At 35.9% G+C, this 27847-nt stretch overlaps 1 protein-coding gene and 1 long non-coding RNA gene across 2 annotated transcripts in view; both read right to left on the bottom strand.

The window, feature by feature from the left end:
* Positions 1-20616, bottom strand: part of LOC139859941 (uncharacterized) — a 30517-nt gene extending 9901 nt beyond the window's left edge. The window contains exon 1 of the mRNA XM_071848721.1: positions 20344-20616. Coding sequence (XP_071704822.1) covers positions 20344-20616 — 273 coding nt within the window. The remainder of the gene's footprint in view (positions 1-20343) is intronic.
* Positions 20617-25995: 5379 nt separating this feature from the next.
* LOC139856928 (uncharacterized) lies at positions 25996-27581 on the bottom strand. Its single transcript, XR_011762226.1, has 4 exons — positions 27263-27581; positions 26824-26955; positions 26189-26246; positions 25996-26091 (listed from the first exon to the last, which is right to left on the bottom strand). It is a non-coding gene; the product is annotated as an uncharacterized lncRNA (long non-coding RNA).
* Positions 27582-27847: the final 266 nt, after the last annotated feature.

Here is a 27847-nt window from a genome sequence, read left to right as displayed (position 1 = left end):
TGATAAGTACCTTGAAGTCTTTCAAAAGTGTATGAATACATATTAAAACACTACATGTATATACATTTTAACTGAGTCGTTAAGTCATCGTTAGTCGTTACATGTAAATGTTGTTTTGAAACCTTTAGGTTAACGATCTTGTTGAATGTTGTTAACCCATTGTTTATTATAACAAATGAGATGTTAAATTGTTATATTATCTTGATATTATGATATATAATATATCTTAGTATGATATATATACAGTTAAATGTCATTACAACGATAATCGTTACATATATGTCTCGTTTCGAAATCATTAAGTTAGTAGTCTTATTTTTACATATGTATTTCATTGTTAATACACTTAATAATATATTTACTTATCATTTAACATAATTAACCAAGTGTATCAATATCTTAATATGATTCATATGTACCTAGTAAGACGTTGTTATAATGATAATCGTTATATATATCGTTTTCGAGTTTCTTAAATTAATAGTCTCATTTTTATGTATATAATTCATTGTTAAAATACCTAATGAGATACATACTTATAATAAAATCATGTTAACTATATATATAATCATATATATGTCATCGTATAGTTTTTACAAGTTTTAACGTTCTTGAATCACCGGTCAACTTGGGTGGTCATTTGTCTATATGAAACTTATTCCAATTAATCAAGTCTTAATAAGTTTGATTGCTTAACATGTTGGAAATACTTAATCATGTAAATATCAATTTTATTTAATATATATAAACATGGAAAAGTTCGGGTCACTACAGATTGTGGTAGAGTACAATTTCGGTTAAATTGTACTTATGATTTTGGATTTGAATTATCACCAAGGTGGTAATGTGGTAAATCTCGTTGAGAGATAATGGACGTGTTTGGCAAGCAAGGTGAAATCCCTCGGTGAAGGGATGTGTGTCAGATTCTCTTTTAGAGAATTATTGTTTTGTATCTATGTTTGATATAGGCGGTTCTTGCTCGATTGTGTGAAGGGTTAGTGGTATCCGTTAGGATTCACTATGGCGTAGCAGAGCGCGATGTTACGCTACTCGTTGTTCGAGGCCTAAAGGGGATCGTTGACTGGTGAAGCATGACCTTCGGGGTCCGCTGACTTCATCATGGGTATATTGTTATATCGGTGAAGCATGACCATTGACGGGGTCCGCTGACTTCATCCGGTGTTGAGATTTGGGAAGTGGGTCGCGTGTAGTTTTCTGCCAGCCTTCATGTTGTGGGTTGTGTAATCTATTGGTTGTTTTATACGCCAATGGTGGGGCCTTGAGGACCATATCGTGGGATTAGTGAGGCGATAGCCGTGTTTCGCTCACATGTTGTTACGGGTGTAACAATAGTCGATTTTTGTGCACCTTAGGTTTAGCATTGCGATAGTCGTTTTGGATGCTATCGGTCTTAGTCGTTACTTATGATGTTAGGATAGTGGCGTATTGGTTGTATTGCGCGCTACAAAGGATGTTTAGTGGTAAGTGTAATCCGTAAGGATTTTTGTGATTCGATCTTCAACGTTCGGATTGTTGACTTTAGGTTAAGACTTGGTCGCTTTTAGCGTTGTCCTTGGTAAAGGTACGCTAAGGAATTGATATCTCGGTACGCGATTGGTTGAGTTTTTCCCGATATGGGGAAGAGAGCAGGTTTTAGTGCTCGGATAGTGGTTTTGATAAATCGCGAGTGACGATTTTAGTTGTTAAAGGTGATTCATTGGGAAGAATTGTCTAGGAAAGTTCGGATTGGAACTTAGGATTGAGGGCCGTTGAGTAGTTCTGGATTGGTTAAGTGGAGAACATCACGAGGACGTGATCGAGTTTAAGTGGGGGAGAGTTGTAAGACACAAATATTTATTGTACATAATGTATTTATGGTGTACGATGCATGTATGAAGTGTACGTGTTGCTTGCTCGAACGCCGAAGAAAACTGGACGTTGTCTGAAGTGACAAGGTGTGTACGTATCTTTTCAACCCCAAATAAAGTTTGTGTTGATGTTTCAAAGCCTTACCATTGGAAAGGAAATCTTATTACGTTTCCAACGATATTTGATTCATCGAAAACGGAGCTACGGTCAAAAAGTTATGGCCAAAACAAGTTTCTGAAAACTGACCTGTAGGTTGGAGCGGCGCTCCACCTTTCGGCGCGGCGCGCCGAACCCCTCTGATGCAATTTTCAGCCTTTTTAAAAGGCTTAAGTGAGGGGTACTTTGGTATTTTCATTTAGGGTCGGTTTAGGGTCACCAAAACTGATCTAGAACTCCATTGGAGCTCATTTCTCACCCACACAAACACTCTCTTCAAACCCTAGTGAGAGAAACCCACTTTTAGTGAGAGAGAGAGCTTGATTTGGAGAAGAAGGAGTTGGATTCTCACCAAAACTCGGGTTTTAAAGTTGTTCTACTTCAACGGCATCATTTTGGTGGTATTGGTAAGTTCAAACTCCGAATTACATTTGTTAGATTTGATATTCAAGTTAGGGTTTGAGTTTGATTTGTAGTGAAACCCTCTTAGATGATGAAATGGGTTTATGGTGACTAGTTGTTCTTGTCACTTGGCGGGTTTTGGGTTGGTTGACGATTTGGCCTTGATTAGGCTTTAATCTTGAGTTTAATCACTAGGTTTAGTGATTATGGAAGTGTTGGAATCACTTTAGGTGAATTTGGGTTGACTAATTTTGACTTGAGTCAAAATTAGGGTTTGGTGATGATATGACCCAATTATCGATTTAATAAGGTTTATAAACTTAAAATGGATTAAGTTGAAGCATAGAACCGAGTTAAATATGTTTTGGTGTCAAAACTCGCTAATGGCGCGATGTTGACTCCTTTGGGTCAAAATTAGGGTTTAAGTGTCATTATGGGCAAGATAGGTGTTTAACACCTATGATTGGGTTTAATTGGCGTATTAGGACCATTCTCAATTGTGTTATTGATTATTGGTTAATTTGGGAGCGATTTGTACTTGGAAGTACAATCAGGTCGATATTGCACTAGGTGTCAATATGGGTTGGTTTGTAATCCACCCTAATTGTGTTGTTTATTATTATGATAATGGATTTAGGTACGTTCATTGACGGATCATCGGATTTGGCTTGTTCTCATCAAGACTTCAAGGTGAGTGGAATAATTATACATGTATGTATATAATTTATTTGCTTGTGCGCGATGTGCACAATAGCCGGGTTTTGGGGCACATCGATGCGATGATAGCCGTTTGGACACCTTTGGGAATAGTGACACCATAGCCGGATTTTGTGCGCTACATGTGACTTAAGATTTGGGGACCCGATATATTTATTGTAATGCTATTATTTGACGATGAGTCACATAGCCGTTTTTGTGACCATTGAGGTGTTGCATAGCCCTTTTTACACACATTAATTAATGGTGTCACATAGCCGTTTTTGTGACCATAGTTGTGGGACAAAGCCGTTTTGTCCAATTGATAATTATGCACATAGCCGTGTTTGTGCATATAGTGGCGAGTAATAGCCGTGTTTTACTCCCACGTTATTATCCGAGTTATTGTGCACATAGCCGTGTTTGTGTACATGATTGTGAGTAATAGCCGTGTTTTACTCACACGTTGATCAAGTGATGCCATAGCCGTTTTTGGGAACACTTGGGGGTGATGCCATAGCCGTTTTTGGAACACCTCGAGGGTTAGCATCCCATAGCCGTTTGTGGGAGCTAACGATTGTTATGAACATCGATGACTTGTTTCTCGAAGTCATTCCCTTGCGAAGAGTTGGTTAACCATGGATTATAGTTGTTGTGTAGCATTTAATTATTATTATGACTATTATGCTAATGTAGTTGCTAGTTGTACGATTATGATGCTACTAGCTTTGTTACGATATGATATGCGAGATTATGCTAAGGTTTATGCTAGTTGTACGTTTGATGTTATTAGCTTGTGCGAATTGATACACGAGGTATTTATGGTGCGTTTGATGTTACTAGCTTTTACGCTTGTTAAACGAGATCATTGTAGTAAGATTGATTATGCTAGTTTCTTATGCTTTGACATGTGGGATTAATGTGTGGTTTGGGTAAGGGAGTGCAAGTAGGTAAATTATATATCTACGTGTGTAACTATTGCACTCACTAAGCTTTAGCTTACCCTCTCGTTGTTGACTTTTTTATAGATTTGCATGGATGCGGTGGCTCGGGTAAGCGTGGGACTAGTGGACTCGCGTAGTTGCTTTAGAAGGCTTGCTTTTGGATTGATTAGGATTGGGTAGCGTATCCCCAATCGCCATGCTCGGCTTTATTTTGTATTAATAGTCGTGTGATTGAAACCTTGTATTTTCATATGAAAGTCGTAAAACGGCCGATGTGGGCCCGACCTCGTAAAACTTATTTTATGAATGGAATGTGTTAGTTTTTCATATATGAATAGGTTGTGAAAAGCGTTTTGTCTAAATACGTCGGGAAGTGGTCAAACATTTTCGCATTTCATGACTTTTTGGACAGGCCAGTTTGGCGCGCCGCGCGGCCATATGGTGCGCCGCGCAATATGCTGTTCCAGCAAAAAAAAAAAAATTTATTTCGCATTATTGGTTGGTTAACGGGTTGGGTTGTTACATATCTTCATTACCACAACAACATCGAAGTTGGCCGAACTACACGAGCCTTATTGAATCCACACCACTACCTCAATAAGATGACCGAACTACACGCGTCATCATGAATCCGAACTACACGAGACTCACTTCCTTGATTAGATGACCGAACTACACATGTCATCGTGAATTCGCATTCACACGTGATTCACTCTTCACATCAAAACCCACGGTCATGGGACTATAAAATCCACCACATCGGGGTTATCCAATTCACATCTCAACATCAACCCTTCGCCATTGGGGTTATATAATCCATATCACAAGCACATGTGATAACGTACACACAAAGTGTGCACCCCGCCAAAGGTGGTCAACCAAAACGCACAACCGTGCCAATTGGACCTATACGCAAGTCCATCAAATCCACCTATATGTGAAGTGAGCTCTATAACCGAGAACCACTTCACCCAACCCGCACTCATCCTACACATACATATGCACATAGGATATTAACACTCACCTTGTCGCCTTGATGAATGCAACCGAATAATCCGCAACGCGCCAATAGAAAGTACCTATTCCATTATCACAATACAAATAACACAATTAAAGTGAATTTACAAACCAACTCAAATCGACACTTAGTGCAATTTCGACCCATTGCACTTCCAAGCACCAAACCGCGCCCATACTAACCAATAATCACTAACACAAGTGAGAATGGTCCTAATACGCCAATTAAACCCAAACACAAGTGTTAAACACTCGGCTTGCCCAAATTGACACCAAACCCTAATTTTGACCCATTTCAAAATTAACCAACCAAATACTCCCAAAAGGGTTCCAACACTTCTATAATCACTAAACCTAGTGATTAAACCCAATATCGAAGCCTAAACAAGGCCAAAACGTCAACCAACCCGAAACCCGCCAAGTGACAAGAATAACTAGTCACCACAAACCCACTTCATCATCTAAAAGGGTTTCACAACCAAAGAAGCTCAAACACTAACTTGAGTATCAAATCTAACAAATGAAATTTGGAGTTTGAACTTACCAATACTACCACAACGTAGCCGTGAACGAGATGAACAACTTTAAAACCCGAGCTTTTGCGAGAATCCGACTCCTTCTTCTCCAAATCAACCACTCTCTCTCTAAACTCTTTCTCTCTCTCTAGATGCAAGTGTGTGAAGAGAAAAAGGTGAAATGAGGATAAGATAGGCCATGGATCAGTTTTGTGGCTCTAAAACCGACCCTCAAGTGAAAATATTATAATACCCCTCATTAAGTCAAATTACAACAGCTGGCCCGTCAGTTCTGTTCGATGGCATCCAAAAATTTAGACGGTGTCCAACCCTTCATTGTTGGATGGTGTCCTCCAATCTGTATGGCGTCCCAATCAACTGAAAAGGACTGAAACAGAAACAGGGTCTTACACTAGACCACCAATTTCATTGGCTTTCAAGATCCCATTCTCATATAACTCATCAATTATATCCTCATCATCATCTTCTGTTGATGTACCTGCTGCTCTTGACCATTCCATGGCTTCCCATTGTATTTGAAAATATTTCACCATGTCATAGGACCAATTCTTAGTAACATCAGCAGAAGGTTGTGAGAGGTCAGATCATGATGAGATTGAGAGAAATGATAAGATAGAGTGAGATTCGGTATGTAGGAAGAAGACTCGGTATGAGAGAGAATCGGTAAAATTACATTCCACAGCTTCTAGAACTCAGTTACAATACAATGGCTATCTAATTAGGACTACTTAGGTTCCTTATATAGCCCTCTTCTAAGGAACCTTCATTTAAGCTTAATTCACATTAACACTATACAACTTCGGGGTCCTAACAATCTCCCCCTTAGTGTTAAATGTGAACTTTACAATATAATCCTATTGTGAAATCTTGAGAGGTCCAAACGTTAGTTTCCATCGTAAGCCATCTGGTTTTGAAACTTCTACTTGACTTTCTAAAATTTTCTTAGAAGTTTTCCAGACTCCCCATGCTTTCCTTGGATCTCCCTCATGTAATGGATATTCATCCATTTCCTTGAAATACCTTCTCTTTCTCTGGCCACGAAGAATCTCAAACTTTATTGTACGGATTCGGAGCTTTAAACGATCTCTGATATGCTTTATAAACTCTCAAAGACCCATTTTTGTATCAAAGTCATCAGCCTTGCTTTGACGAATTTTAGGATACTTCAGGGCAGCCTTAAGTGTTCCATCTGAATATTTGTTTAGCTCTTCAGTACGAATGAACACCTTTTCCTTTTGAGAATTTACAAATACAAACCCTTCAGGTTCGAATTGCATTTGAAACATCCTCATATCCTTCAGTCCCTCCGTAAATTGATTCGGACACGTTATTCGAATCTTTTTCCTATTTGCTTCGAGACCTATTTGAAAATCTTCACGTCTCATCAGTTTAATTGTCTCCATCATATATCTTTTCACAGCTTCCAAAGCTTGAGCTTTAGCAAAAGGTCGAATGGTGATCATACTAAGGTAGTTGTAGATGTGAATGATGTCAAGCATATCAAGATTATGAAAATCTACTTCTGTGAACTTGTACTCTTTCTCATCTTCTCTAATAATGTGGAACTGACTGATGACGTCTTTCTTTTCAGTTATCTCTACTCCGACTCGAGCAATATTCAACACTTCTGAAATACGATATTTTCTTTGAAGCCACAAATCATCTTCATCTTTGTTGATATGTTTCCTCCATATAAACTCATACCAATTCCTTTCACTTGCTGGAAGCAATCGTGAACCTATATAAGTAAACCTTTTACTCCTTGGTGTATCATTGATGCGGAAGATCTTGTAAGCATTTTCTTCGATGAATGTGTTTCGTAACATTATAAAATCATGTTCAACTCCCAATAACAATCTTTGTTCCTGATTCTTAAAGAATAGTCCATGGTTGTATTTGAATCTGGAATTTACTGTTTCACTTGATGTAGTTGTACCAGAAGTTGAGCTTTCATTAGCATTTGTTGGATGTGAACTCGATGAGGGTGTAGAATTCGATGAATGATCAGTAGGATTTGTTGCATCATCATTTGGAACATCATTATCTTCAATATGATCAACGATATCATCATCATTTGGATTAACATAAAGATTGTCTTCATCATCATCATCAGAATCCATTTCATCATCCCTTTCTATTACTGGATCAGGATTCCCTTCATCTACAATATCTACATCTTCTGGAATTGAAGATACTGAAGATAACTTGCTTAAGATGAAAAACCCATCATCATCCGTTTCTTCAAGATAAAAATAACTTAAGTTCAAATCCTCATCTACTGGTCCACTATCAGTCTCATTATGAAAAATTGGAATTATGACTTGCTTAGGCTCCTTATCATCAATTTCATCATGTGTAGAAACCATTTCTCATTCCGTTTGAACTTGTTGAGCTTGTGAAGCTAATGAAGACCTCACACCACCACCCTTGGTTGAAATGTTCACCGATAGATATTCTCCATCTACTCCTATCTCCCCCTCATGGCTATTCTAAGGATCAGAATCGTCATGTTCATCATCACGGTGAGGACTCAAAGGAGAAGAGCAGGAAGTAAGTGGATATCGAACACGAGCACGAAACAATGCTTTAAGCGAAGTGCGTCGAAGAACATCAAGATTGACTTTAGAAAACATACGACTGAAATATTCTTGCTCCAAAGCATCATAGAAATGTGGTAAACGAGAGGGTGATGATGGAAAAGTAACAATGGGAACAGTAGCATCAGCAGTACCTGTTGAAGGCGATGTTGATGAAAGTGTTTGAGTTGCTGTGAGGGCAGGTAAGGATGATTGTGCGGTATTATTCTTATATGTAGGGCTGTACATACTACTAGTCAGATTCGTGATATCCCCTTCTGATGGAGGTTGGGTAACAACCGGAGTTGTCACTGGCGAAGTTTCTTTCGAAGCATCCGCCACCATGACTTTAGTCTCATGGGACTCTGACAGAGTAGCAGAACTACCCGTCGGTTTAGCTCTCGTAGAGATATTGCTATCTCTGACTCCTGAAATTATTGATATACCATGAGGTGGAAAATCTCTTTCAGTTAAAGACTCTTCCTCCAGACCCTGAGATTCAGAATACGGAAGAGAAGTGGTTTGATCCAATGGATCACTTTCATGAACCAAGGGATCAGTCTGCTGGAAGTCTGATAAATATCCCGAAGGATTGTCATGTTGACTCGTTTCCATGGGACGCGGCAGATCTCCCTCATCAAGATAAGCCGGACCTCGAGACCCTATTTTACGTTGAGGTACAGGAGGATTTCCAGCCGATACGCAGGGTGCTTTTTCAAGATTTTTCGGCTCCCCTTCGGCTGTTCTGGACTTCAATGATTGAGTTTCCTCAATCGATTGAGTCAACGCAGACTTTACTGTAGAGGATGACTTTACTTCCTTAGATTCCGAAGCACCTTGCTTTGTAGGATTTATTCTTAAGTCCTGTTTAGATTGGATGGGCTTAGTGCTCTTTGTACCATCCGTGCATTTAAATCTCTTGCCTACCGAAGCTTGTGCTTCATTTAGCGTAGGGCTTACTGTTATTATTGGATGTGATACAGAAATGGGTGAGGGTGACCTAATTGGTTCTAGGTCTTGGTCCGTATCACCAACGGTTGTAGTAACTGTTTGGCGGACGATAGGTGTCGAAGTCCTAGATCTAGTTACTCGTTGGGTTGGCAGAGTCTGAATCATCTCATCAGGGATATATCGAGTTCTCTTAGGAGAATGTTCGGGAGACGATTCAGATTCTGTTACTGAAGTGTCGGTGTCACTGCTCACTTCAGTTGTTGTGGAAAGGGTTGGTTCAATCCTAGTTGGACTAGGTTCCCTGATCCTCACGGGTTGAGCTTGGTGTGCTGCCCTAGATCGTTTAAGGTTCACCCTAACTGGAGGATTAGCTGGTCCAGGTGGTTGTACAACAGGTTCCTCTACAACCTCTGGGGCTGGAACCGCGGCGGGTTCAACTTGTTCTTGTTGTACCGGGTTCGAAAGAGGTATTCCTACAGCCTCAAAATAAGAATTCATACGAGCGTCTTGGGGTTCAGCTAGCCTCACTAGCCAATTTGGATTCGGCGCAGTGAATTGATTATCAGATACCATCGGGGTATTCATCTTCAGCTCCCCAAATCATTTCATCTGTAATCCATGTGTACCTGGTACAAATATATTTGCATTTCTGCAAGCATTTATAGCATCATGGATAAAGATACAGAAAAACCTTTCGCAAGGGATGTATGAACCCCTTGGCTTAGCAACTTGAGCTTGAACCAAATCCCATATTAGTTCTGCATAGTCAGGAGCTTTTACTCTTATGAAAGAGTAGAACAACTTCAGCAATGGCACAGTCAGGCTGTCGGATCCACTCCTTGTCATCAGCAAGCATCTGTTGATGATTGAGAAGATCACATACCACCTTGAGTGCAGATATTTCTTCTGAAACTTAGCCGGAGGAACATTGCAAGCTCCAACATAACCAAGATCGAAGACAGATGACATCATCTGCTGAGTAGCAGGAAAAATAGGAGCATTCTGCACAACAGGAAGTCTGAATATCCTCCTGAAATCAGCCTTAGTGATACTCCTCCTCCCATGAACTCCTCTCAGTTGAAATTCAAAACGAGCTTGTGTTCCCTCTGGATTTTCAGCAGTAGGTTGTGTAGCTTCCACAAACCTAATTGTTCTGTTAAGTAGCTCCAGATCTGTTACAGGTACACTGACTGTAGAGTTTAGAGCAGGCCACAGAGTGTGCCTCTCTAGAATTGCAGTCCAGTAGTTGCAGGGAATGTTGGTTTCAGAGTTGATGAAGTGATTGTTCGTCATTTAGCTGTATAAATAAGAAATAGAAGACCACAAGATATTTAACATAAAGCATATATCTGTATTCTTATTTGCCTTTGAAATCCTTTGTATATGTTTTATCTTTTATATTTTATGATTTTTATGGTTTTTCAAAGATATAAAAATCCTTTATTCTCAAATATGAACAAGTAATTGACAATCATGACATTCATATGATATTCATCACAATACAAATTTATCATGCAAAATCAATTATATAACATAAAGAATCAGAACAACACTTAGTCAATTTTTAAACACAATTCAAGCAGATTCGGTAGTCATGAAAACTTGAGATTCTGTAACTAAATAAGCTTGAGTGTTCAGATCAGAAAGATATAAAATACACATGTTAAGTGTTTGAAGATAAAAATCAGAAAGTTTCAAGGTACCAAAAGTCAGACTCGGTATCAAGAGAAGAACAGATTCGGTATCTCCAAAATTAACATAAAGTCACTCAAACATGCATATTCTATCATGTAAAATCACAACCATAATCAATTAACCACTCAATTAGAAGCAGATCAACAAGTTAATCGTATGAACAGACTCGGTACAGTAGACAAAACATATTCGGTAGATACAGAATCCATCAAACAATCAATTAAACATATAATCAAACTTGGTCAAATGATAGATCAATTAATATAACTCAGAGTAGACAAGAATTCATGTTAATTAACCAAATCAATTGAGTTTAATCAAAGATTAGTAGAATACAACTCAGACTCGGTATAATCAACAAAATTTCAAAATTGACAGTCACAATCCAGTTATTTTGATCTTTTCTGGTTGAAAAAACATTTAATTATCTCAGATCTACACGTATGTATCTAAAGCAATGATTAAAATGAAATTATACCAAAGATTTGAAGAAACAGAAGAACGGATTCGGTAGATTAGGCAGATTCGGTATGTTCAATTAGACTCGGTAGGTAATTAAGCACAGTACGAGAGTTAGTTTGACTTTGACCCTCCTTTTATAGATACCGAAGATAAAATACCGAATGGGCTTTACCGAATGGGCCTATTTTACCGAATACAGTCCACTTTTCAAAACTTCATCAATTTAACTTCAAAATCTTGACAAATTGACTTTTCCTCTTAAAATTCATTTCAATCCTTTCATGGTAAACAATTTTGAGACAATTTTTGAAAACTTTGAACTTACCGAATCTGTACTGTTGGATGTCAGATTCGGTATAATGCTTAAAATAGCATTTATTCAGTAAAAATCAAATATTTTTGGATTTTACCTTTTCCAATTTTTATGAATTTTTAAAAATAAGATTTGTACTTAAAAGAACTTTGAATTTGTGAACAAAGTACAAATATTCAGTGATACCAATTGTTAAAACGGGTTGCATACTGAGATGTATACAAGCCTTAGTGAATTATTTCATATATATAACAAAGAATTAATGAATTCACTTTTGAAAAACAATATTTTTTAGTAATTTTCTCATTTTCTCCCTTTTTATCCCCCTCAAAATGTGATATACAAGAATGTAAGTCATCATTTTGATAAAATTCCCAACAAAATGAATTAACTCCCCCTTGAAATATGATATCAATGAGTTACCTCCCCCTTACCTAATCATTGAATAATTATATCCAGGAAGTTATCATAAATCTAACGGCTCCCTCTTAAAAGATGATATCCAAAGCATATGAAAGTAGTTGCTCCCCCTAGAAAGTATCTACTCCCTCTAAACACAAGATCCCAAGAATAAGTCCCAACAGATCTAAGGAATATCAAGCACTATACTCTACCATGCCAATCTCTTTGATCAAGAACTTTAGCCTAAGTTCATCTAAGGGCTTAGTGAACATGTCAGCCAATTGTACTTTGTGAGGCACAAAGTATAACTCTACATCCCCTTTCTCTACATGGTCCTTAATGAAATGATAGCGAATATCTATGTGTTTAGTCTTAGAATGCTAGACCGGGTTGCTTGTTATTGCAATAGCACTTTGTGAATCACAGTAAATCGGGGTCTTAGAAAACTTAAAGCCATAGTCTGAAAGTTGAATTTGCATCCACAAAACTTGTGAACAACAATGAGCTGCAGCAATGTACTCAGACTCAGCTGTTGATAAAGACACACAGTTCTACTTTTTTGGATGACCAACCAACTAGAGTATTCCCCAACATCTGAATTGATCCAGATGTGCTTTTTCTATCAATATGGAAACCGCCATGATCCGCATCAGTGTAAGCAGTGAGATTGAAATCGGATCCATGAGGATACCAGATCCCAAGGTTAGGTGTACCTTTAAGGTACTGAAAAATCCTAACAACCGCTTTGGAATGAGATTTCTTAGGGTTTGACTGAAAGCGGGCACAGACAGTTACAGCAAGTGTAATGTCAGGTCGACTTGCAGTCAGATACATTAAAGAACCAACCATGCTTCGATAAAGCTTAATATCAAAGGGTTCCCCATTAGTATCAGCATCCAGTAAAGTCCTCATTAGGGTTGTCATTGGTTTTAAAGCAGTCATTTTAAAATGTTTTAGCATATCATTGATATACTTTGTTTGATTGAGAAAAATCCCGTTTGGTAATTGTTTTACTTATAACCCCAAAAAGAAATTTAACTGGTCAAGCATGCTCATTTCGAATTTGTTGGCCATAAGGTCACCAAATTCTTTGCATAAGGCCGGGGACGTGGAACCAAAAATAATGTCATCAATGTAAATTTGAACCAAGAGAATGTGATCGTGGTTTTTACGGATGAATAGCGTTGTATCAATCGTTCCACGAGAGAAGCCATTGTCCAGCAAATACTTTGTTAAGGTCTCGTACCATGCACGCGGTGCTTGCTTCCGACCATACAAAGCCTTTTCCACGTAGTATACGTGATTTGGATGAATGGAATCGATAAAGCCTTCTGGTTGATTGACATAGACTTCCTCTTGAAGATGACCGTTCAGAAAAGCAGTTTTGACGTCCATTTGAAACACCGTAAAATTCATAAAAGAAGCAAAGGCAAGGAAAAGATGAATAGCCTCAATCCTAGCAACCGGAGCAAACGTTTCGTCATAATCAATACCCTCTTGTTGTCGATATCCCTTGGCCACAAGACGTGCCTTATTCTGAACCACAATTCCATCAGAATCCTTCTTGTTCTTAAAAATCCACTTAACCCCTATTGGTCGTTGACCCGTTGGTCTTGGAACTAATTGCCATACTTTCAACCGTTCAAATTGATTGATCTCTTCTTGCATTGCAACCACCCAGTTCAGATCTAGTAAAGCTTAAGCAACTGTTGTTGGTTCAATCTTACTAAGAAAGGCAGTGTATAGACACATATTCCAAGTAGCCCTTCGAGTTGAGACTGGAGCAGATGCATCACCAATAATAAGATCTATTGGATGACTTTTAGTCCATCGGTTGTGTGGAAGAGGTTGTACATCAGTGGTATCCATTGAAACATCAACCTTTGTTGACGTTGAGCCTTGATCCACTTGATCTGATGTAACATTATCTAATGGATTCAATTGAGTATCTGGAGAAATAGCTGGAGTTGTATTAACTGATGAATCTTGAATTGGTTCAAGATTATCAGTAATAGGAGGTAGTAGGGAGGATGAAGAAGCAACAAGTGAATCAGTTGGTGTTGTATCTTCATCAAAAAGACTTTGTTGAGTCTCTACAGTAGTTGACTATGACGGTGTAACTGGTACGGCTTGAACATTTGAATTCCGTTGAGGAGCATAAAGACTATCAAACAAGATATCCAGTTCCTCTGATGTAACCGTAGGAACATCCTTCGTCGAGAAAATTGAGTATTGATCGGAAGAAGAAGTAGTCAGGTTAGGATCGGGTTTTGAACTGAGTTGTTCAAAAGCCATTCCCGAAAATTCATCGAACTTGACATTTATGCTCTCTTTAATTGATTTTGTCTGTTTGTGATAAACCCGATAAGCAACTTTGTTCGAAGAATAACCGAGAAATATGGCTTGATCGCCATTTGGATCAAACTTTTCGAGGCTGTCAAAATCGTTAAGCACATAGCATATACAACCAAAGACACGGAAATATTTGACATTCGGGCGTCTACCATATAATAACTCATATGGAATTTTATCAAAATGTTTATTAACAATACAATGATTTTGGGTATAGCATGCAGTTGAAATGGCCTCCCCCCACATTTTTGGAGGTAGTTTGGAGTAAGCAAGCATCGTTCGAGCTGCTTCGCACAACGTACGATTACGTCATTCGACTACTCCATTCTGTTGGGGGGTCCGAGCAGCAGAGAACTGATGTTCAATGCCTTGGTCTTTCAAATAACTATCAAGCAGGGCATTCTTAAATTTCGTGCCATTATCAGTTCTAATGCTCTTAACATGTTTGTTAAAAGAGCGTTGAGTCTTTTTAATGAACTCAATGATAATGGCGGGGGTTTCTGAATTAGTTCGCAAAAGAAAAATCTATGTAAACCGGGTATAGTCATTGACAATGACAAGCACATCTTTCTTGCCACCGAGGCTAGAAATACGCATGGGTCCACATAAGTCCATATGCAATAATTGCAAAGACGATGAAGTACTGGGGTTTTGCTTAAGCGGATGATTAGTCCGTTTCAGCCTACCCATCGCACATGATGGACACACATGATGCTTATTATAGTGAAAGGTTGGAATACCATCAACTAAGTCTTTAGAGACTAGTCGATTGATACCCTTGTAATTCAGGTGTGACATCCGATGATGCCATAACCATGAATTTTCTTTGGTAGAACAAGTAGCCAAACACATGGTTGTATGTGAAGGTGCATCATTGAGGTCAATAGTATATAGTGAAGAACAACGTTTACCAACAAGAAGATCATTTCCTTCGGTGGATTGCACCGAGCATTGACGATGTTCAAACAGAACTTTAAGATCTCCATCGCAGAATTGACTCACACTATATAAACTGCACCACAAACCTTCAACATATGAAACCCGTTTGATTGTTATGCCATTTTTCACATAATCTCTGTAACCCATTATCGCTGCAATTTCATCATTTCCAAAAGTAACCGGTCCTAGGAATTTGTCAATGAAGTTGACATGCAAGGATTTATCGCCCATCATGTGTTGAGAACAACAGGAATCGATATACCAAACACAGACGTCGAAACCCTGTAAATGTGAATTTTCTAGAGTTTAGGTACCCAAATTTTCTTAGGTCCTCTACGGTTAGTACCAACAATAAACTTTGGATCAACGACAAGATAATCACGTAAAGCATCATGCAGTTTAGACAATAAAGCATCATTTAAAACCACATTACATGAAGCATCATACGCAATATCAAGTTTTACATCGTTATCAGAAGTCTTAACACACAACTTATTCCAAGTAGATGTTTTGTTCACAGACGAAAATTGAAAAACATGAGATGATTTCCTAGGCCGACTAGCAGATTGCATTGGTTTGGTTGCTACTTTCTTAGTCGTGGACTTAGGAACCCATACAGATTTGTAATTCAAGTTTGGATTATGACCTGTGACACGAAAAACACCTTTGTTAGTTAGACGTCCAAACTTTTCAGTTGACATATGAGATGATTGATTTTGCAAAATCTCCAATTTGATTTTACGTTCTTTTGCATCATACTCACTTAAATCAGGTTTAGGACTTGTGTGTTGTGTGGACTTAACTGATGTCGTTAGAAGACTCGCTTTTGAGTTTATTGTCATTGAAATCATAGGAATCTTTTCAGTTGACACAGAACCATCGGAAGAATGAACCTTTTTGACAACAAATTGAGTTGTAGAAACAACTTTTGAACCATGATTGCCAAATTGAGAACGTAGAGGATTTTTAAGAATAGTAATTGGTTTTACATCCTTAGATGTTGTTGTTCCCTTCCCCTTCTTAGTAATCCCACCAATACATTCAAGCACATTGGTTTCAACATTAGACGATTGCTTAAGTGTGTTAGCCTGTTTCAGTTGAATTATCTTTTGTTTTAAGTTTTTAACCTCAAGACATAATGCTTCAGCAGAAACTAACACTTCACCCTCCTTAAAAGCATAAGTACATTCTTTCTTAGGTAGTGAAGGCAATTTATCACACAAAGCAAGCATTTGTTCTAATAATTGGCACTTAAGTTGCAAGTCAATATTCTCCTTTTCTAGTTGAGCTACTATACAATTCAAATTACATAAAGCAGGTAAATGCAAATAATAATCGTTCAAAGGATCAAGTTGACTTTCAAAATCTATCAAAGGTTCAATGATCGGTTCATTATGAGGTTCTATTTTTTCATCTAAAGAATTTTGACCTAGAGATTCTGTCTCAAAGAAAACAGTTAGTTCATGTGCTAGGTCTTCACGGAAAACATTATCAGAACATGCAGGTAAAGCAGGTAGAATTGGTTTCACATCAAAAGTTGATTCATCAAACACCTCATCTATGTTAACAATGCTAGAACTAGGTTTGTTAAACACTTCATTCTCAAGCATTAAAATGTATTTCTCAAGCATGAGTGTAGGAATGTAAACCAATCTATGTGTCGGCACATAATTAGCACATTGCACATTCTTTTCAGTTGCAACAAGTTCCTTCAAGAAATCAGGATTTGATTTACCCATTTTTGCATTAATTTTCTCATACATTAAGCTAATTTGATGGTATTTTTTAGATTTGTGATTAACAATAATATCATCAAAATCAGCATCAGAAGAATGCACAAAATGCAGTGGTAAACCAGCTTGAAAGTAATCAGAATGATATAATCCTGGAATCTTTTTGGAAGCTCCATCTAAGATCTTAGGATCTTCAAAACCCAACCCCCACTTTTCACCATGAATAATTTTTGGTCTGTTCATGAACATTGTTTGTTTTGAAAGTTCTAAATCAATGATAGCTTTAGATTACTCTGTACGATAGAGTTTTTCCTCATATCGAGCAAGTTGAGCTTTCATTAGAACAGACTCTTTTGACAACGAAGAAATTTCAGTGTCTTTTTCAATTATGGCGTTTTCCAAATGAATAATTTTCTTGTTTAGCTTTGAAAGTGTGGGTTCATGTTTGTTTTTTAAATCAGAAAGATCTTTTTCTAAGAATTGAACTTTTTCTGCAAGTCGTTCATATTTTAAACGATAATCAGTTCATTCAACTTTAATCGGATGAATTGTCTTCTTAAGATCTTCCAACTCAGTTTCCGTAGAGTTGAGTTGGAGAGTCAATCGTTGCACATCCATTTGCAATTTGGATGAGGAAGGTCTGGTCTCATTTAGTTTGATTTTATCTTTTAAAATCTTGTTTTCAGATTTTAAGCCTTTGACTTCTTTTGACATTGAGACCAGATTCTTCATCAAGTCATTTTGCATTTTTATAAAATCAGGTGAGATTTCAGTTGATTGTACCTCATCATCGTCAGATGTTGAGTCAGAATTCTCCAATGCTTCCTTAGCTTTGATGAGCTTAGTCACCTTGCAAACATTTGCATGTTCCACCTCTGAGTCTGAATCATCAGTCCAGTTAAACCAAGTATCATCAATCGGTTTCAGCTCTCCCCCAGTTTCCACAATCTTAGCCATCAACATTTTCTTCTTGTAGTAAGATGCGTCCTTCTTCTTAGGCATCTTGCACTCACGAGAGTAATGACCAGCTTTGCCACAATTGAAACAGAATGAATCTTCCTTCTTGGAATAATCAGCACGTTGTTGTTTGGATTGATCAGCTTTCTTGTAGTACGAGGAAGATGATGAGTTTTTGCGTTGATTGCTTGATTTGCCTTTAAACTTATGTTTGTTCAAGGCGTTTGTGAACATGGCTGCCATCTTTACTAATTCAAGGTGAGAATCATTAACATCAGAAAGATTCAACTCTTCAGAATCAGTTGATTCTTCAACAAGCACTTTCTTGGACAAGCTTTTGGAAAATGATTTGCTCTTCTTTTTGGAAATTAGAGTAAGAGGATCGCCCGGAGAAGGCTCTTTCCTTCCTTCTTGAAGTTTAGACACCTCAGGTTGGTAATGCATAAGAACTTCAACAAGCTCATGAATAGTCAACTTGTCAATCTCTTTGGTACATCGAACAATGGTTCCATAAGGAAGCCAATCAGCATTGAGCTTTTTGAGGAATTTAATGTTTACTTCAGCATGTACTTTTACAATCTTACACCTTTTCAACTCATTGAGAACACCATTGAAATGACGGTAGGTATCCTTGAGTTGTTCTTCTGGTTCCTGCTTGAAATCCTCATACAACCCCAAAGCCTTATTCAATTTAGTAACGTCTGACATGTCATAACCTTCTTGTTGTCGTTTGATCTCATCCCATATATCTTTTGTAGTAGTGTTGCTATCAACATTTTCAAATATCTCATATGGGATAGCTTGCATGACAATATTCTTAGCCTCTATGTCACCCTGAGCTCTTTCACATTTATCACCAGAAAGTTCATAGACTAGAATTGGCATACCAGTATCCGGATGAAAATCAAAAACTGGACCATCTCTCAGAGAAGCCCATATATGTTTAGCTTTCTCACCCTTATAGTCTATGTACTGAGTGATACAATGAAGCCACTGAGTGTACTTGCCATCAAACAACACTGGAGGTCGGAAATCTGATCCAATGATAAGAGTGTCCTGAGTAGACATCTTAAATTGAGGTAGATTCGGTATAGATTCGGTATTAAACACAATCTATGATCAGGGTTCAGTATAAAATCTAACAAGAATGTTAGATTCGGTAAAGATTCGGTACAATAGCAGATTCGGTAAGTAATTCGGTACAGTAGCAGATTCGGTAACAATTCGGTAAACCAGATTCTGTATCAGAAACTGATAAGAATCATAAGTAACACACACAAATTCGGTATGGATTCGGTAACCACACAACTTGAAGCCTCAGAATACTTAAAACCAAAGAATTAAGTGAAACTGAGATTCTGATTCGGTAAATGACTAGGTAGTCAAATTCTGTAAAATATTATGTGTAAACTCAATCCAATTCCCTTGAATTAGATTCGGTAACCTTGCTGCACAAGAAAACAAGTTAGTAACAAACAGAATATCAATGATACCAAAGATTCAGGATACCGAATGTCAACTGTAGCAGTTGACAATACCGAGTCTAAGTCTAAAACTTAGAAATATAACAGAATCCTTTCTCAAACCACACCAATTAGCTGCGTATAATCAAACCGAATGTGATAGAATCACAAACACACCACAATCTGCAACACTTAAGATGAATTTTCAGTAATGAAGCAGACTCGGTATGATGGTTATGATACCGAATGTTGATCAAATCTTAAAAAACTTGAAGAATTGAAGAAATTGAACCGACAGAAATGTGATTTAACACCTCACGAACACAACTGAATCTTTAAATCTTCAAAAAAATCCAGAATCAAGCTTGAATTAAGCAATATCGAAAGTTTTAGCCACAAACTCTAAAAATTAACTTGATTCTCCATAATTGAAGTTAAAAAGCTGTAATGATGATCGAAACTCTTTCTAATAGACCTAATACACCTTCGCTGAACTTATTACAAGAATCTAAACGTTAGATTATAAAATTTGATAATACCAAATCTGATTCATTTTACCGAGAGTATTCAGATTCTGTATCTACAATCTCTGGATCGATATAGTGATGTAGAATCACTTCCTAGAAGCTCTGATACCAAATGATAGGTCAGATCATGATGAGATTGAGAGAAATGATAAGATAGAGTGAGATTCGGTATGTAGGAAGAAGACTCGGTATGAGAGAGAATCGGTAAAATTACATTCCACAGCTTCTAGAACTCAGTTACAATACAATGGCTATCTAATTAGGACTACTTAGGTTCCTTATATAGCCCTCTTCTAAGGAACCTTCATTTAAGCTTAATTCACATTAACACTATACAACTTCGGGGTCCTAACAGGTTGCATTCTCTGAGTAACAAATTCATCCACTATAGATCTTTTATCAACCAAAGGATCAGATTCCTTCTCAGTTTCCTTATTTAATGTTGCATATTTATTGCTATGCACTACATCATCCACACTCTTCTTCCCACCTTTTAAATTGTTCACCTTTTGCTTAACTCTATATTCAACCCTACTATTGCCCTGGCCCACTTTTTTAGCATTGTTATTCTTATTGTAGTTGACCTGCACAAAGCCATCATCCTCAACAATGATCTGACTAGCCATTTTCTCTTTAAGTTCATCTTTTGTCCTTGGCCTAATTTTACAATCTTTATGTTCATGACCAAAAACACCACAGTGAGAACATACACTAGGCCTCCATGCATATTCAACCTTCACCTATTTGACAAGCTTAACATTATGATTAGCATCATGATAGTGAATGTCAACAACATCTACACATCCTTTTTTAGCTTCCAACTCTACCATGACCCTGGCATACCCTCCTCTACCATTACCTCTATGACACATACTAGAGGTAACAGTATCCATCATCAAAGGCTTACCAATTCTGCTTGCTATTGTACTTATTCCTTTGACACTCCAAGCCTCAAGTGGAACATTGTGTAATTTAACCCAAACAGGCAAAGAAGTTGGGTCAGTTTTCTCAATATTCATATCAGGATTCCATTTACACACAAGTAATGGTTTACCATTCAACATCCATGGACAACTTTCAATGACATTATTCATACCAATCTCATCATTAAATTTGAAATAGCATACTTGATTTTCATCCATAAAGAGGTCCTTTAACCCAAATTTAGCCCACATCCTCCTAAGATTGTATTGCAATGCATTAAAATTCATTGAACAACCAATCATATATCCACAAGCAGTAGAACTCCATTTCAAATAACCTTCATTCACAAGCTCTTCATCGAAAATTACAAATTCATTACCATCCTCATCAACAGTAGGAGGAACATAATTCAACAATTTCTTATTATTCGAACTCACATTAACTATATTAGCATATGTCAATTTAGATCCATGAGCATCAACCTTAATATCAGTAACAGAAGGAGCATCCTTCAAATTAAGGCTACTTACAGTCACAGGATGCACAGAACCTTCATTATTCACCTTCTCTGAATTAATAGAATCCTTCATCCTTCCCTCACAGACTACAGGTTCACCATCAGTATGAACATCGGATGAATCATCCTCTGAATTGGCAACTTCACTCAAATTAGCACCACTATCGGCGATGATTTCCCTTACAGAAGCTCGATTCTTATTCTTATTAGCAAACAGTAAAACAGAATCATCGAATTTATTTGGTAATTTGGTCTTCCTCTTTGACGTATGATTATTTGGCGACATGGCTAAAATTATCGATCAAATTTCATAAAAGTAGAGAGAACTAGTAATAGAAAACGATTTAGCAGCTATTCTATGGATTAATTTGAGTGAAATCGATAGAAAAATGATGCAGACTAGTTTATAACCCGCGTATTCGCGGGAATTTTTTATAGATAATTCTTAAATGAAAAATCTTATTAAGTCATTTATGTTATGTTAATGATCTAACAAGCATTAAAGTAATATTGACAATGTTTTCATTTCTGGTCTGCATAAAAATAAACTCAAAATTAATGTTGGCAATGTATATAAATATACATTTAAGATCAATAAACTCAAAATAAAAACAGCTCAAAATAAAGTCAAAACTGTCAAGTGTCAAAATAAAAACACCTTCATATTTTTGTTACGTGGTTCTAAGGTTTGGTCATTTCCCATCGACACGGAACCATCATTCAAAGTTGTAGCAACTTAATTCATGACCAAACAATGGAGATCGTACATATATCAACAATGTATGAAAGTAAAAGACCAAGTGTAATTGTTCAAAATGCTAAAAGGGTGTAAGATATATAATCAAAAACCTTAACAATTGCTTATTGTTGCCTTCATTTCATGCCAACATTCGTTCGGTCTTCCATCTGTATATACATGTAATTAAAAATACATTTAAGAATAAATACATTTAAGAATCACTTACCTCCAAGTACTATTAGTGTTCTAGATAACTGAACCAGTGAAATTAAAAATGGGCTGGCAACAACAAACCTTGTACATCTGAGATACCAATTGCTACCAAGATAGCTAGGTACACAAGTGATACACAAATCACCAATAATACCACTATTTATTCAATACAAAAATGAAAAATTTGATCTCTAAACAAATGACCAGGGGCCTAAAATACCTTTAATTATACAAAACCTCAAACTCACAATTAATCACGATTTATCAACCTATAACGTTGACACCTGAATTGACATAATTTAAACGTTGACCCGCAAATAATCGCATACTAACGGCAGAAAATACACCTAAAATCACTTATAATCATACACACGCTTATCAAAGATTAAAACTAATAACATGAGACTATTCGAGTAATCAATAAATCAAACACTTAAAGTTCAATGGTTGGAACCTTGTTCATATCATCACGAATCGGGATATAATCAGCGATTTGAGTATTGCAAATGTTAAATTCGATTTGATAATGAATGACAAACGCAAATGGGTTTCAAAACTCATTGATATAATTAATGATTTTAAGTACTGCTGTAACAACCCTCACTTTTCGACTTCTAAATTTACTGAATTAACCCTAGGGTTATATGTCTGAATATATGTATTAAGGGTTGTTATATACAATTAAATATTGGTCAATATAGTAATTTTTAGTCAACAATGTACGCTTAAATAAATAATATATTATTAATTTATATAATTTGACATAATTTAACTAAGTATATAAATTTTGTATCACTTTTATTATTTAGTTAATGTATTATATATTTAACTATATAATAAATCTAATTATATATAAATGTAATAATATTTACAAACTTACTAAAACTATAGTTTAATAATTAAAATCATAATTATTATTAAAAATACAAAATACCGAATTATTTATTATTTTTATGCAAAATTTGTATTTATTAATTAAATAAATAAAATAAAATAAAATAAAATAAAATATTATTGACAAATATTCTTGGAAAAGCATTAAATCAATTTGTTTATTTACATAAAAAAAATCCTTAAAATAAATAAAAAATAAATAAAAATAAATAAATAAATAAATAAATTACTTTTTAATTAAAAATTTTAATGGAAAAACTACTTTTATTATTTTATTTTGTGCATTATCCCATGACCTAACATTTAATACTTTTTAATTTTAAAATCCCATTAAAAATTAAATATTTCTTTTTTTTTAATTATTTTATTCTTTTTACCTATTTTTTTCAAGTATAAATACCCCTCATTTCTCATTCAAACTCACACCAAAATTTCTCTCATTCTCTCTTTAAAGAATTACTACTAATAAGTATTCTTTTCTTACTTTTTATTTTTTTTACTTTTTACTTTTTACTTTTTACTTTTTACTTCGGTTATTATTTTTACCGAAATATGTAAATAATGTTATAAATTATATGCAATTAAAAATAAAATAAATAACATGTATACACTATTACTATTACTAGCACCTATAACCTACTACTTATATTGTAACATAAAAACATTTTGGGATATGTATTAGAGATGTATAGATCTTTGAACTTTCTTGACAAATGGTTTCTATGAGATTCTAGGCAGAGGGTTTGGATTTCCGATTTAAAGGGTCCTATGGCTCAAGCCCCTAGATCTAAATTAGCCATTCGAAGGGAAAGGGGTGATTGGAAGCTTATCTAATACGGCAAGTATCCTAAAATGGAAAACACTGATAAAAGTAGAAACTCTCTAGTCATAGGAACTTAGTAAAATAAGAAACTTTCTAAAAATGGAAACTTTATAAAAATAGTAACTTACTAGGAATAGAAACTTAGTAAAACAAACTATACTTAAACACATACTTAAACTTAAACATGGGCAAAACACTTAACTACTCTTAAATGTCAATAGGTTGACTTTCCTGCTCACTCGTTCAACTCTTTATTCCGAGGAATAACTCTCTCTCTACTTACTAAGGTGAATTCATAGCCCCTCTTTAATTGCTAGCAAACTTACTTACTTTTACTTGGGGTGAGACACATGCTATTTTTACTTTTTACACTTTAGACACAAGTACCAAACTGTTAAACTATGCTATACCCGGCTATGTCTGACTAAGTCCCTACAGTGATATTTTTAATTGTTGTGGCATGCTTAATTATTGGGGGTAGGCCTATCGGGAGTAACGTCCCCGATACATTTGACCAAGTCATTGTATTACTTAATAATGAAATTAAACCGACAAGGACAGACACAACTTGTCATGGGGCAAACTTGAACGTTTAGTCTAAATTTCACGCATTGGCATAACTTTTTGATCCTGCGGGAGATCAACTTTACAAACTAAATCTTGTGGTCTAAAACAATGACAAACTTTTTGTTAAACCTATGAACTTCACTCAACCTTTTTGGTTGACACTTTAGCATGTTTTGTCTCAGGTGCTATTTGATTCAAGCTCTTATACTTACTGCTTATGTGATGCTACTTGGACATAGGATCAAGAGGTATCGCATTTATTACTTCTGCATGTGAACATTTACGATATTGTTATTCCTGTCATTGTAACGACATTTCATTTTCCGCTGCGTACTCATTAAAGTTAAATTCATCATTTAGTATTGTTCTTGTTTATTATAATATGTTGGTATGTTTTGATATTAGTGACGTTCCTTCCAGACCCTATTGGGAGGACGTTACAACTGCAAATGTTAAATTAGGTATTTTTGAAACCCTAATTGAAATCATCGATGATGATACGTACCTTGAAATCGTTAAAGTTCGCAACTGGGTTACCTTAACAACGGTACTGAGAAGGTATTTCCAAAAGAACTAAAATAACTGCTATGAGGTTGACAGATTAGAGAAAAAGAATACTTATTTTGTTTGCATTGTTGACAGTTTGCTAACATATACTTCCAAATCTAGAGCTTCATCATAATTTCCATTCCTCACACACCTACACAAAGTTAGGATTTTAAAAATTATGAGCAAGTGTAGGACACTAAATACAATAGATTGTAAGTTAGAAAGAAAGCTCAAAATAATCAATGTGATAGTTTAGGTGACTATTCACAATGCTACAGTAAATAGATGGCGTGCAGTCATTAAATCCCAGTTATAGTAGAAAAGTCACACACTCATTACCCTTGCCCCAGTCCAAACTTGAACCCAACACAACTTGATTGATTGGGGACACATTTTCCACCAGCAGTATATCTTAGATACTGCTAGGGCCAAGGGTACGTGATTCAACTGTATCTGCAACTAAATGACCAGTAACAAAGGAAAACAATATGAACTAAAAAGGACCACATTAAAATAAGATTGCTGTCATCCATATGGTTATAAGTTTGAGTATGTAGACTTATGAATCACATTACCTGGTATTAATCAGAAAGTGGTAGTTACCCATTGTCTGCAAACTCATCAATTACTGCAAACAACATGAAGTATGCATTCTAGATCTGATATTTTGTGTGGAAGATTCAAGACCTAAACCAATATAAAAGATAGAAAAGGAATTAAATTTAGAAGTGTTTCATGTAATATTGTTTTTGTCATTAAATTGATACATGTACACAAACAGACCTGCTCGAGGGCACCTTAGCTCAATCGCTGCAAATTACCCTGATTGGTCAAATAAGTTGGTGACTTTAGTGTAGCGACAATCCAAAAGAAACCTATGAAAAATTTAAATTGCTATCCATATAGATCAATCATCAAACAACTGTATACATAAGCAAATTGCTAGAAAATTCGATTCAATATGAATATTACCTCCGGTCTTATTAGTTACTTGATTACCTAAGTTGCCACCAGCGTTCAACCCGCGTCACTACCCTGATCTTTTAGATATTTACCAAATTCGAAATACATCATATATATTTATTCTCTTAAGTGGAGCATCTTTATCAAAGTTAAACCTCTGTAAACTATGGCCCATGACATTTTCTTAAGCTTAATTTAACTGCAAATAATTTCAAACAAATTACTTATCAATCTACCTATTTGGGTCATTAAAATGGTCATTATCAACCTATAGAAACAAACATGGTCATTAACAGAGCATAAATACCATCACTGCGTATCATGTTAGTTCCAGTATGTAATCGCATTTACAATTCATATTGTGTCATACTCAACATCATTAATAAGACAATCGAAGTTGTTATTGACAAATTTAGAGAACCAAAAGGTCATAAATTCAGCCAATCAAAATAGCCCCCCAATAAAACTAAATTTTAAACCTATAAAAAAAAAAATTCGACGATAACAAATAAACCTGATAAGAATAAATAGTTTACATATTAAGGTCAGTTTTAGTATCTAATATTTAGGCTCTTGAAAATGCAAAATTTTTCTACTTCCTGAGTCTTAGCACTGTAGAAAAATTGAAGTTGAATGATACTTACGAATGACGTATTTTTTTCATTTTCAATTACGCCTTCTTCGCATATTTTGACCACTTGCATTTCTCAGGAAGTGTTTTTGTGATCTCTCTCATGTGCAAAACTTTTGTTGAGATTTTGGACCTTTTGCTCTTCCTAAACAACAGATATCCACTCAATTAACAAATGTAACCCATAAAATGTTTTAAACACATGTACACACAAAGTTGAATGAAAAACAAATCTGCAAAATATGTACAACATCAACAAAATATTTTGTTCTTTCACCCTACAACTAATTATGTCCTTTTCTTCATTATCATCCCGAACAAAACCAAACAGTATGATTATAAGTTATCACAATAAAACCAAGTTGCAACCATAAAATTTGGCACGTCAAAAAATTAAACATGAAACATTATAACACATCGTAAACCAATCCGAAATCCAAAATAGTGAAAACCTGATGCTTCGTCAATCCAAAAAAGTAGATTGATGTCTGATCCGTAATTGAATCGCGATAACTAATGCTTAGTCAATTCTCTGGTCTCGATTTTCTGATATGAGACACAAGAATCGCATATGCTTTGTCAATTCTATGAATCACGAACCCTAATTGCATCATTAATTATTTGAATCGATTTCTTCATAACCGCATCTCGGATTATCTATATGCATCTGATTTGAAGAACCCTAATTTTGTTTGGAGAGGGAAAAAGGCTTCGTGGTCTCTATTTGATTTTATCTAATGATTACTGAGAGTAGTTTGATGAAAAGCAGTTTATGAGAGTTGCAGCGGTTTTTCCTTAAAATCGGGTTATTATATGTATGTAACGTAATTATTTGGGCTGACTGTAACAAACGTAATTAAGGAGGTTTAATGAAGGTTAATAGTGTAATTAATTTCTGTAACTGCTCTTAATTTTTCTAAATGATGTCATTACTAATTTAGAGGGCTGAGATTAAAAGTAGGTTTCATCATCTAATGGGTAGACTTTTGCCACCTAGGATTTTTCAAATTTCTATTCCATCATAATATTTTTCTTAT

Source organism: Rutidosis leptorrhynchoides, chromosome 7 (assembly GCF_046630445.1).
Source record: "Rutidosis leptorrhynchoides isolate AG116_Rl617_1_P2 chromosome 7, CSIRO_AGI_Rlap_v1, whole genome shotgun sequence".
Taxonomy (NCBI): domain Eukaryota; kingdom Viridiplantae; phylum Streptophyta; class Magnoliopsida; order Asterales; family Asteraceae; genus Rutidosis; species Rutidosis leptorrhynchoides.
Note: the sequence above shows the minus strand (reverse complement) of the source record. Positions and strands in the feature narration are given on the sequence as shown.